The sequence below is a fragment of the Paramisgurnus dabryanus genome, chromosome 14, assembly GCF_030506205.2.
Source record: "Paramisgurnus dabryanus chromosome 14, PD_genome_1.1, whole genome shotgun sequence".
Lineage (NCBI taxonomy): Eukaryota > Metazoa > Chordata > Actinopteri > Cypriniformes > Cobitidae > Paramisgurnus > Paramisgurnus dabryanus.
In genome coordinates this window covers 26,093,263-26,106,739 of record NC_133350.1, presented here as the reverse complement: position 1 = coordinate 26,106,739, position 13,477 = coordinate 26,093,263, and the positions used below count along the sequence as shown (strand labels likewise).

The window sequence follows — 13,477 nt, the reverse complement described above, 5'->3', positions numbered from 1 at the left end:
GTTTGCTTTAGGACTTGGCTTTTATCTGAATGAGACTGATATGAGAAGAGAAACAACGTAAAATACACAATTAATGTTTCTGCTCTGTGCTACAGATATGAACGATACCCTCAAATTTTGTAATTTGTCGAGTTGTGCATTTAGCAATCGAAGCCAACCACAATATTCTGCTCTCGTGTTCAAGCTGTATTTGCTAATAAACGTTCGGGGACACTCGACAGTGCCAATGTATGTTTTTATATAAGTGTGTTTTTTTTCTTTTCTTTTAGGATTTGCACTATGGCTACAATTCGCTTCGGACAGCACATCATCAAGTCATCGGCTGTGTTCCTGCAGACCGAGTTGTCGTTCGCCTTGGTCAACCGAAAGCCAGTCGTGCCCGGTCGTATCCTTCTCAGGTTTTCTTTTCTAAGTGCAGGTAAAATTTTCGGCCTTTCTTTCTCCTCTCATTTAGGTTCTCTCTGGAATACGATGTACTGTGCAGAACAGCATAGTCGCTTCCTGCTGTTGCTCAGCAACAGTTTGCTCTTTGTTAAGTTGGGCCTGACCTTTGCATTAGGCCGTATCAATAGATGTTTACCAGGCGCAACCCTGCAGAAAAGCTTTTCGGCTCTCGGATTGGCTGAAAGTTTCGCTGCCTCGCGTCTGAAGTGACCCGAAGACAAATTCCTTCCGAGTCGTATTTGCAGACGGCACGAAAAAACCAAACTGCCATGAATCATTGTCGGATGCACCTTAAAAACTCTGCTTCAAAAAGAAAAGAATACTTTTTTGTCTATTAATCTTAGCGCTCGACGTGCAAATTCAAACCTTGCATACATTTGCATGATTTCCATAGCTGATTTGTTTGAGTAATGTACTTACTCTCTTTCTGGAATAGCAATAAGTCCTTGGCTTTGCGGTGCGGGATCTTCATATGCTGTGTCTTACGCAACCCTGTTTAGATTAACTTGTGATGGGAAGCAATTTTTCACAGCATTAGGGCCACTGCCGCATAATCCCAAAATCCAAAGAGATGCAATGTTTCGAGGGCATGAGCCATACATTAGCATTATTTAATTGTTGCTCTAGCAGTCAAACAGTTACAGCCGAGACCCAGCAGGCAGACTAAAGGGTGAAGCTTTTGGCTTCTTTGGCTGCTGTGTTTAAGAGAGACCTCGATAATGCTGTTTTCATAAAATGTCATAAAATTGCGGCATAATGTAACTTATTTCTTTAATCTACACGTATATGCATTTGTCTATAGGAGTTAATTTGTGCATGCACAGCTGTGTTTTAATGGGAGTCTATGGACAATATCCAAGCACTTTTTATTGAGGTAGGAATGAAGAACAGGCTTCACTGAGTCTATTAGAGCATTGTAAGCATTTTTGCATTGGTATGATATTGGGCCTGTTTGTTTAGCAATTTTCACAGAGAGATTATGGAAACACACACAATGCGTCTGGGTTTTGTATGTGATTTACGTTTGATTTTTGGTTCATTCACACTGCCAATGATTTTGGTAATCTGTGCGTGCATTCATTTCACACACAAACCATAAAGCTCCCGTAAAGACACGTAACGTATTTAAAGTCCTGCGCTTGTAGGGTAGACTATTCCTTTAATTATCCATGATTTCTCTCTTAAGAAACCGCATGTGTGCATTTTAGATTATGACATGATCATAAGGAGCACGTAATGTGCTTTTTTGTCATGCTGGTGAATGATCTCAGCTTCAGCACAGATAGTGAAGAGCTCCCTGATCTTTGTTTCAGTCCACTTTGACAACATTTCTCATCATAAATGTTGTTATGCGTTTAAATTCCTATGTCAAAGAGCTGAACCATTACTTCTATTACGATTACACGTGCGTCCACACTACGGCACACCCCTTATGACATTTCTGCATGTTGTTCACACTAATAGCTTTGTAATGATTTAATGTTGAGCGACTATTTATGCTGCACCGTTTGGAATTCGCCCTCCGTCTCTGTGTGCGCACGCACGTTTAGGGGAACTCATAAGTGCACATATGGAGAGACGCGTTTAAAAAGCAAGCGACATAAAATCTTTCTGTTCTTGACAGGGCACATACATACAAAATGATCTCCACTGTATTTTTTTTCTAATTAAAACATTTGTTTATGTCTTAAGTGAATTATAGAGTCAGAAACCAGTCTGTGCTTATTTGGTCTTAAAGAGACAGTAATCTCAATTAGCCTACTTTTTAATTAAATGTTATTATGTCATTAATGTTAATCAAACAACCCAAGACAAAGAGAAAATCACTTCTGTAGCTCTAAAAATATAAATTATATTTAATTTATATAGTAAAGACAGTGTTTTGATTCATTTGACCAATTTCTGTACCTAATGCAAATTTGAGACTTTACTTAATGTGCAACTTTGTTCTTTTTTTATAAATGTTTGTAATTTCTTTATTTGTCATTAGATTTTTCCCACCCCTTTTTTGCTGATCGGTAAAATCCAAAACCACAATGTCATCCGAACCGTGAGTTTTGTGATCCGTCACAACCCTAATGCTGCGTTTACACCAATCGCGTTTTAGGCGTCAAAATCGCGTCTACCGTGTCTAGTTTGCCGCTTAAACAATTTGAATACATTCGCGCATCACAAGCGAAGTAGACGCGCTGAAAAGCAAGCATTTGACGCGTGTCAGAAGATAAATCCGCTTCTTGTGGGAGGGGCAAGTGCTATTCGGTTGTCTGTTTGCAGGATGGCTGATGTTGATTGTGCATTTATCGAGTTACTGGTTTGTATTTAGTCACCTTACTATAGGGGGAAAATAAATGGCGCAGGTCGATAAAGGTCACGTGATTCAAAAGTGATATGTGTATTTACAACTTACCAGGTTGCCCGATGTCCTCACTGACACTCTTCCTAGCGAGGTCTTTTTTTCCTGTCTCTATAGAAATAAGAACTTGTGTCGTATAGCTCCGGGTGACTGCTCACAGACAATATCAAGCCTTCATGTTGAACGAGTGACTCCGGGGGGGCTGCCGCCACAGCAGCAAGCAGGCTCCTGATTTGTTAATGCGGCACGAAAATCCGCCAACGTTCAAATTTTTCAACTCTGGCATCAGCCGAAAATTCGTGGCAAATGCAAAATGCACAAAAAGCACAAATTGCGTGTATCACGCCATTTGCGCAAACTAGACGCTCGAATGAAGCGGAAACGTGTATTCCGCGCTAAAAGCCTCATCCACACAGCTGGACCTACTGCGGTTGGTGTAAACGGAGCATAATGTTACTAGGTCGTCTTTACGGGAGCGATCCCAGATCATTTACAGGCCGTGTTTTTGTTCAAACAGAAGCCTTTGCCAATTTTACAGAAATTTTCTGGGACCAATGTGCTGTGTGAATGGGGTTTATGTTGGACAGTAGGGCTTTCATTTTGGTGTTGTCCCGCCCATAAGCCTGGCATCTTTTATTTTGGTTGGCTTGTCAGGTGGGTGAAACTCACTACAATAATAGCCAAAATGTACTTAATGTGACAAATAGTTCATCATCCTGTGGAATTGGAAAAAAGGTCCACCAAAGCATTTTCCCTAAAGCAAGAGTATTTTCTTCATTTGTTTCCAACGTAACTGTTAAAAAAAAATCAGCATAAAAAATATGATTATGTGCTGCTTTTAAATTTAGAGTTTATTTAAAGAGCCCCTATTTCATTGCTAAAAAACAATTTTATTTTGTGTATTTGGTATAATACAATGTGTTGTCAAAAAACATATTAATTTCCACATACCTTTCATTTTTGTAGCTCCAGATTTCACTCCTATTCCTGAAATGCACAGATTTTAAAATCTCTGTGTCCCTGATTGGCCTGTTAATCTGTATGTTGCGATCGGTCTGAATACCTCTGATGTCAGCAGGAAATGTGATGCTCCTTACCATGTTTGAAAGATTTGGTTGCTAACAGGAGTTAACTTACAGACTGTGAGTCCAAAGTGGGAGGAATTATGATAATGTCGGTCTTGTCTACATCACCAATCCCAGGAAGTAAACTGTTGCTTACAATCTGTGTGTTTGTTGTAGTCCAAAAAAATGAGATTTACTTTGGAGACAATAACATGTGTCATCGTTTACTTTGGGGTTTGTACCTTTTGCATATCGTTAACATGTACTAATACACACTTACACACCAAAGAAAATGTAAAATCGTGAATCAGACAATAGGTGCTCTTTAACTTAAAAATATAAGTAAACTGAAAAAATATGCGGTCAACTAATATTTTTAATATTTAACTCAAAATTTAAATTAACTCAAAATTAAAATCGCTGGTGAGACACTGAGGGCCCTATCTTGCACCCAGCGCAATTGACTTTGTCAGTGACGCATGTATCATTCGTATTTTGCGCCGGCGCACAGCGGGTTTTTCCCTCCACAGATGCACGTCAGCAAACTAGGGAATGAACTTGCGCTCCCTGGGCGGTTCAGCGCAAAAAGGAGGCGTGTTGCGGCGCAAACCATCTCTTATGCTATTTTGCAGTTTCAAAAAACAATTGCGCTACTAACCAAAAAAAACTAGTCTAAAGTCAGTGGCGCGTTGCGCGTTGATCATTATGCTATTTTAAGGGCGCATGCTTGACCATAATGTATAGCGTGCACAACGCGCATACACTTTGCTTATATAATCTACACAGATGCAACAGTTATTTTTGCAAATCATAAATTGTTACACTTAAAAATATTAATTCACGAGATAAGGGGAATCATAGTGGTGAGCATTGTGGTGATATTTTTTATTTATTCTCATGCAAATAACGATTAAAATATTTTCATAACTTTGTTGTGTGGCTGTATTACGTTTATTTTATGTAAATAATAGTTAAAATGTTTTCATAAGAAACCTTAATGTATATGAACTTGATTTGTAAGAGTACTTTGGGGTTGGACCTTGCTTGCGTTTCTTGGGTCCGATTTCAAAGCCCCCAAACCCTTTCAGCGGTGAGGGTGGACGCAGCGATGTCCTCTGCTGGCGTCAAGTCCTGAGGCAGATCCACCTCCCGTTACACGGCGTGCCCGATTTATGCTGGCAAGCGTGGGATTCCCCCGTACAAGGACGTCGGTCTCCTCGGCTGTGAACCGCTCCTGGCGTGCGCCTGGTAAATCCGTCATAATAATAGCAACCCGCCATGGAACTTGCGCCCTTGCGTTTAAAGGGAATGTTGTATAGCGTTCTGATTGGTTTATTTGACGTTACGCCCAAACCACACCTATGAATAATGAACCTACTTCAGACCAACCCCTTATTGATTTGCGCCCGGCGCAAGAGTTATTTCTCACGCCGGGAAAATAGCAACAGCGCCCAAGATCCGCCCACAAACTCACTTGCGCGTTGCGCTTCGCACTTGCGTTTCAGATTGTTAAAATAGAGCCCTGAGTGTTCAACGCTAAGCACTAAACATTTTTTAGCGGTTGCAAGATCGGAAAATGTTCAACTTTGGGGAAAAACGCTGGCCTCTTCAATATTATTTTAACTCCGCTGTCCAATCACAGTGGAGGAGGGGCGGGATAAATACCACATCAACCAACCACTGCATAATACGACTGATTAACAAAACTGAAGGACTGTAGCAACCAAAACGCTCAGCTGATAAAATGCTGGCAAGCGCCCACACTTGCCGTTTTTAGACATATTTAAACGCTTTGGTGGACGCAGGGCCTAAGTGTTTTCAAACAGGTCAGTTGGGCGAATTAATAGTCCTCATACAGCTGGTTAAGTAAATGTGTCTGGCTGACTGGAATGCTAAAGCAAGGACATTTTGAGTCTCTGTGTTTTCAGAGAAATCAACCTACAAATGGCTTACTTATTGTTTCTGTGTAATAAACTGAGAAAGGCGAAATATTTTAATATAAAAAATGCACACTTCAGATGCAAGTCATTTTCCTGTTTGATAGTAGTTTGAAAAGTTGCTTTCTGCAAACTAATAAAACCACTGTACCGTAGGCATACCCTCATTTTCATTTCCTCTGTATATACTGTATAGATTGTCTCACTGTGTTATGCTGAATACGTTCAAGAATGATGGTAATGTGTCTGCGCTGTTTCTTGTGCTCTCTTTTGCTGGTCATAGCAGATTTAGTCTTATATCAAAGTCAGCCACTATGTTTGTTTTTCTGCTCAGAAGGGTTTGGAGACTAAGATGATATTTGTCAATTTTTTTTTGTTGTTGTGGCTCAATCCCCAGGTTTTGGCTATTACTAAGTTAACACTAGGAAGATTTATCCTCTTTGTGTCTCTTTCTACACTCATACAGTACTTATCTTCTGTTTCTTAACTCTATTTTTACACATTTAATATATGGGTGGATCAATGTCAATTTCCATATGGCATATCAGTGACTAAACCTACAGACAACAGATGTAGCAGTAAGCGTATGCATTTTATGAGGTGGCGTATGTATGTTATGCGCAGGGCAGGGTCGCGAGAGATGTAAAAGCCTGGCACAGACTAAAACAGTATATTTTATAAAATAATAACTGCTTTTTTAGCCATGTAATGTGAACAGTAAAAAAAATTGGATCAGAATTAAGCATTAATGTTTGCAGTCATGTTTTAGTTGCATAGCATTTCTCATATTATTGCTTCCCTATTACATCACTGTGATGTTTCCCTCAATTTTGTACGTCGCTTTGGATAAAAACATTTGTTTTAAATGTTAGATTATGGCAGATATTTTGTATAGAGCAACAGAGATCTGCCCAAGTAGTAACTACCTGAGAAGCTCAGCTGAAAGATCAAGCTTGCTATTTGTTTCCTGAAGAAGAAGAAGAAGCACAGGCCTGTCAAATGTTTCATTATCTCTTTAATAGTGTTTGTTTAGGCTCTTGGCAGGTGGAGAAAGGATCTGAATCACTTAATGAATCACTTGGTAAATTAACAAGATGCATAGACACTTACTGTCAGTGGAAACTGACTCTTGACTACAGTGCAGAAGCAACATTAAGACGAAGATTTGAGTTATGTGTGCACTTGCTGTCTTAAAATTGTGACCGGCATCTGATGGTATTATTGGTTTGTTTGTTATTCAGATTTAAATAGGACGTCACCCCAAGCTAGATAAAACTCAGAACAATGTTAGTTTTGAGCTAAGTGATGTATTTGATATTCATATTATATTTGCTGGAGACGATTACATTTGGCACTGCTAATGATGTCTCTGGTGAAATACTGTGAACATGTCATAATAATTTGAATGCGCTTTTTATTTGGCCATTACGTTTCTTACAGAGAGTGTCATTTATTTTTGGTTCGTTTCATGACTTGCGAATATAAGAGCATGACAGACGTTTTTATCTCATCTCTGATTTAACTTGTATGCAGTTCACCCAAAAATGAAATTTCTGTCATCATTTATTCACCCTCATGTTGTTCTAAGTTGAATTAAACTTTCTTTAATGATATTTTGCTAAATGATGGTACTAAGCAAGCACACTTCTGATTTTAATTATAGACTTCCATAGTAGGAAAACAAATATTATGGAAGTATTGTGATAAATGAAGAAGAAGATATTTTGATAAATGATGTTAAGCATACATTGGTAGCCAATGAATTCCATCATATTTGTTTTTCCTACTATGGAAGTGAATGGTTACAATCAGAAGTGTGCTTGCTTAGTACCATAATTTAGCAAAATATCTTCTTTTGTGTTCATCAGAAAAAAAGAAATTCATACAGGTTTAGATCAACATGAGGATAAGAAAATAACGACAGAATATTTGGTTAAACTATCCCTTTAAGGTTGAGAACCTTTTAATTATTTATAGAGATCTGTTTAAATTTTACGTTTTAAGGATCAGCTGATATGAATAATTTTGCATAATTGCTCACAATGGTAATTATTATGTTAGTGCGTGTGAATGGAAATAATTCATACATTCTTCATTCTGTTAATACAGTATGATGAAAAAACATTACTCAGTGAAATAGATTTTTTACTTACCGTATTTTCCGGACTATGGGCTCTATCTTACACCCGGCGCAATGCAGCGCAATGCGCGACGCAAGTGTCTTTCGCTAGTTTCCACCCTAATTTTCACGTTTAGCGCCGCGTTGTTTAAATATCAAATGCATTTGCGCCTCCTTTTGCGCCCATGGGCGTTCTGGTCTGAAAACAAGGTGTGTTCAGGTGCATTGTTGGTGGTTGCTATTTTGAGGCAACTAAAATAGACTACGCCATTGACCAACAAAAACCTGCTCTAAAGTCTAAAGTCAATGGCGCAATGTGTTTTATGTTATTTAAAGAGCGCATTAGTAAAATGCGCCTATACACGGGAGGACAATGCGGGTTTGCTTATCACAAGGTACATGAATGCGCAGCAGCACAAAAATGCTTTTAAATATGAAAGATTAAAGGATTGAATGTAAAAGATTATTATTGAGTCTCTTGGACATAAATGAGGACCGATTATGAGACGTAGAAGGCACAAAGAGCTGCTTCACCTGCAGCCTGGTAAGTAAATAAATGCTTTGCTTTAAACAAATGCGTCTGTTTTTAAATGTGTTTTTTAATGCTACCTCACGGATTTATTGTATATGATGACTCTGTACTTGTGGATATGGTGAGATGAGAAACATTTTTAAGTAATGCTTAAAAAACTCTTTGCTAAAAAAAACGCTGTCCAAAGTGCTGAAACGTGAGGAGAGCCGTTTGTAAATTCTTTATATCCTGTTTGTTACAAATAAAGTATTTTTAGAGTACAAACCTTATCTTACATACTTGTAAATTATTTTTTTATGATATTGGATAGCCATACATTTAAAGCAATTACAAGCCTGCTTTTTACTTCCATGACTAAAAGAAAACGGGTTTTAAAGGTTTTAATAAAAAAATAACCATTTCAATTCAAGTGAAAAACAACACAATTATTTAACATTAATCTTAAACTGGGGATCTTCTTCCTCCGCTTAGTTTTTCAGTTTACAAAGTCCGTCATCTAAATAGGGATTAGACATAGCGCCAGCGCAACTTGCTTTTAAAGGGGATTAGAGCTGAGACTTTCATTGGTTTACTGCACGTTACGCCCAAAATACTCCCATTACAATAGGACCAACCCTTTTCGACCATGCGCTCGGCGCAAAAACCATTTTTCCCGTCGTTAAATTAGCAAAAGTGGATTCAGACACGCCCATTTAGACGTTGCGCTGTGCGCTTTAGACAATGCGCTTAGATCGTTAAAATAGGGCCCTATAAGTCACATTTTTTTCATAGTTTGGCTGGTTCTGCAACTTATAGTCAGGTGCGACTTATATGTCAAAATGTATTCATACTGACCTTAAAACTTTAAACGATGATACAAAAAATATGATATTAGTAGCTGGAGCCTTCCGATTTAAAAACGGCCAGAGATAACTTATTTCCTTGCTTTTTTCGTAACCAATATTGTTGCCTTGTCACTTTCTCCGTCGCCACCAGGATTTTCTGCAATGGTGCTTGTTTTTCCTTTGATTTTTGTGAAAAGTCCCACTCCAAATCCACCATGTAAACCGACTGTGTTAAGGTTTGCCGCTTTGTTATACGTCATGCGAGTGACAGGCAAATGCAGCAAATGAGGGGAATAGAGAAGAGAAACTATCGGGTCTGATTGGTGAATGAATAGCGTTTGGTTTTACACTGTGTGGGTGTAAGCAATAGTGATAGACCGATCGGGCCGATATTTTATGTGTATCGGCATCGGCCGATACGTGGCTGCCGTGTTCGGCGATTTTTTCCGCCATTATTTACAGACAGAGTGCTGGAAGCTGCAAGCGATTGCAGGTCATATGACTAAAAACAACCAACCTTTCCATGACAACATCGAAAGATGGTTCCATAGCACCCTAACCTGTTTTTACTATTTGTTAAATATAGTTTTCAATAAATGTTACTTTTTTTAATTGAGACTTGTAACATTTGGCATCATCGTGTCATTTTTATGATGTAAATTGAGTGAGCAAAAGCAGTATCGGCTACAAATATCGGCTCAAGAAAATCGGCAGCCTGTATCGGTCAACGGCTAAGGCTGATGAAAAAATGGGTATCGGCATCGGCACTGAAAAATCCATATCGGTCGATCCCTAGTAAGCAAGTTTGACTGACATTACATCTGGATTGTTGTAATGTAAATACGTGAAAACGTGAATGCAGCATCTGAATACACGGAAATACTATACATGCAAGATAAAAACCGTCATTCACAAAGAGGATTGCATGTATGTATGAATCGAGGTTGTGATTCTTTTTACGATCAATCGTGGAGCCCTAGTCTGGAGTGAGTGAGAAACCATTGTTTAGTTGAATAACTTGCCTTTCCAAATTAAATGTCTGTTCTTGGGCTTGGATTTTGTAAAATAATTTCCTAAATAAATGCGATTTATAGTCCAGTGCAACTTATATATGTTTTTTCCTCTTCATGATGCATTTTTTGACTGATGCGACTTATACTCCAGAGCGACTTATAGTCCAGAAAATACGGTATTTTTTACTTTTTTAATTTATTTATGCTTAAAAATATTGAAACATATTCTATGCTATAGAATATATTAAATATTACATATTTATAATTCATCTGATATTGAATCTTTATGTAGGAATGTACCAAATCTATGTATTTATTTGACATGGTATGCAAAATCCCAAAAAAAATTCCAGCTGTGAGGATAAGCAGCAGTTTTATTTAGGTCTGAACGATTTAGGGAAATAATCTAATATACATATTTTTTTAGCTCTTTATCTTCTGTATTAATTTTCAACAAAGACAAGCAATAAATCATTATATAGTATGACCAACACAATTAGATAGATTAAACATAAGGCAAGGCTTATATGTTATTTGATGAAATTAATTGATGCATGAATTGATATGAATGACATTTTTTAACACCTACTTCAGTCACACTAGTACAAAACACTGAATGATTTGCTGAACTTCCAGACCTGTTGTAAACATGCAGTACTTATCATTTCCAAATAAAGCAGTGCCAAATAAGCATGATGGGAATATTAATATGCAAGTTAGTAAATCACATATACTAAAGTGCAGAAATATTATTATTTTTTTACTTTACCACACTCATATTTACAGAATAAACATATGATGTGTAAACATGGGGACTTCACTTTTGAAATGCTGTCTGTGAACTTTACCAGAAATAAATAAATGAACATCTTGCTGATCTCCAGTCAGTAAAATAACACAGAAAGTGTTTAATAATGAGTAATTCATACAATTTGAATTGTGTGATACAAGGCTATCACCATAATACATTACATATTATTTTATTATACACACATTCTCTCACTCATTTAAATAACAGTCACATACACTCACTCTCTCTCTTTATCTCTCTCACACACACGCACACACACTCTCTCAAAACAGTCGCACACTTTTTTCTCTCCTTTACACAAATACACACACACACGAGATGGAAACTGAGCTGTGCTGCTACCACCAATGTTGATGTGTTGGCCACCGTAAATGCAAGGTTTGTTCATAGAGATCTGCGCTTTCGACATGCCACTATCATGCATGGCTTTGTGGTGTTTTTGTAAGTGAGTTGCCACATGAGGTAGCAACGCTAGCAAGGCAGATTTAGCGCAATACTTGACCCTGCGTGACATCTTTTTTTAAAGCCAAAATAGTCCCACATAATTGACGTAACGTTAGTGTTCCTCTTTGGTTTGGCACTAAAGTTTGTGGCACTAGAACAGAGTTGCTTCTTCCTCTGCAGACGGCGCTCGCGTGTCACGTGACCAGAGTGTAATAATCACAATCCTTGTGATTAGAAAATGATATTTTACCAGATTGCCATTTAATTGAAACCTGAAATGATGATTAGAGCAGGCAGGGCCGGCACTAGCTATGAGATGTAAGGTGGGCCAAGTTATGTACCTGGTGGACCAGAGTTGCAAGGGTGTGCAAGAGCCCTTATTGAGGGTGGCGCAGGCCCACCCTGTATCCCATCAAACTCCTCCCCCGGTGAGCCGGCTGATAGCGCTCTAATTCTAAAACTACTGAACCACTAAACAGTAACAGTCATCAAATCAATTGCTTAATGAACTATAAGCCAGACAAGCTGTACTTAATGGGTTTGCTGACACACTGGTGGATTTTACTTTTAATCAAAGGTAAAGAACATTCTCCAGGTAATTCACTGATGATATCATGAAGCGTTTCCTTTTATTATTCCTTCCCTGGAATGTCTCTTATGTTTGGATTATGCTAATACTGCCTGTAAGGTGAAGAGAAAATTCTAATTATTTAGCAAACTCAATCTCATCACCTGCCAAATAATGTTGCTTTATGTAAATGTATGCGTTAACATGTTCAGCAAATGTGAAAGCAAACTGAATTAGTATGATAATGACAAATTTGCCATCTCAGCTAAAATACAGACTGGAGTCTTTCTGACACCTTTGGTTTTTTGTATCTGTATAATTTTGAGGGGTGATAATATAGTGTTTTGCATTTTACAACAACTTTTACAGTTTGCGGCAAATAAACAGATTTGCCATTCCCTTGCTGGGATAGAAATAGCCCTTACAAAAATTAACCGTGGTTTCATTATAGTTAAAGGGGACAGAGAATGAAAAACCATTTTTACCTTGTCTTTGCTGAATAATGGTAGTCTACCCGCATTCACAAACATACAAAAAGTGCTAGACATGCTAAACATCTCAGTCTCATAGAAATTCCTCTTTAAAGGAACAGTATGTAGGATTGTGGCCAAAACTGGTATTGCAATCACAAAACATGTGGCTAAAGCTGGGACTGCAATCACACAGCTGGTGGCCAATATACAAAACGACAACATAAACATCAGTTGAGGGCTGCAACTCCACTTTTTCAATGATAATATCCTGGTTATACCACTGTTGTCAGTGATATAAGTATTTGAAATGAAAATTATTTCTTAATGTCTAGTGACATTTCAGGGCCATTTAATGATTAATTGATATAAATTTCTTACATACTGTTCCTTTAAGAAATGTCAGCCAGAAAACGGCCCAATCTGAAAAACGGATGCTTATGACATCACAGGCATCTCACTGCCCCTCCACTTTAAAATAATTGGCTACATTTTTTGAGTGGCAGCAAAGTGAGCCAATCAGTAATGAGATTGCAAGTTAAGCCAGTAGGGGGAGCCAAATAGGTGCAAAACCACTTGTTTAAAATCCCCCACCCTAATAGAGCTATCTGAGAGAGGTTTTTAGGAAGCTTCAAAGACATTACAGACCCAAACAAAAAAAAATGTTTGTCTACATGTCACATCACAGAACAAGGATAAATACTCCGTTCAATCATTCTATGTCACCTTTACAAGTTAGTAACCATGTTTTTTTGGGCGTATTAAAGGTCACGTTCTTTTTGATCCCATTTTTTAAACCCTAGTTAGTGTGTAATGCTGCTGTTAGAGCATAAATAATAACTGTAAAATAATAAAGCTCAAAGTTCATTGTTAGGCGATATATTTTCTTTGACAGAAT

At 37.9% G+C, this 13,477-nt stretch overlaps 1 protein-coding gene across 2 annotated transcripts in view; it reads left to right on the top strand.

The window, feature by feature from the left end:
• Nucleotides 1–13,477, top strand: part of LOC135719187 (bis(5'-adenosyl)-triphosphatase) — a 475,352-nt gene that overhangs the window by 203,552 nt on the left and 258,323 nt on the right. For both annotated transcript variants that reach the window (XM_065241774.1, XM_065241775.1), the window contains exon 3: nt 270–385. In XM_065241774.1, coding sequence (XP_065097846.1) covers nt 280–385 — 106 coding nt within the window. In that variant the 5' untranslated portion in view covers nt 270–279. The remainder of the gene's footprint in view (nt 1–269; nt 386–13,477) is intronic.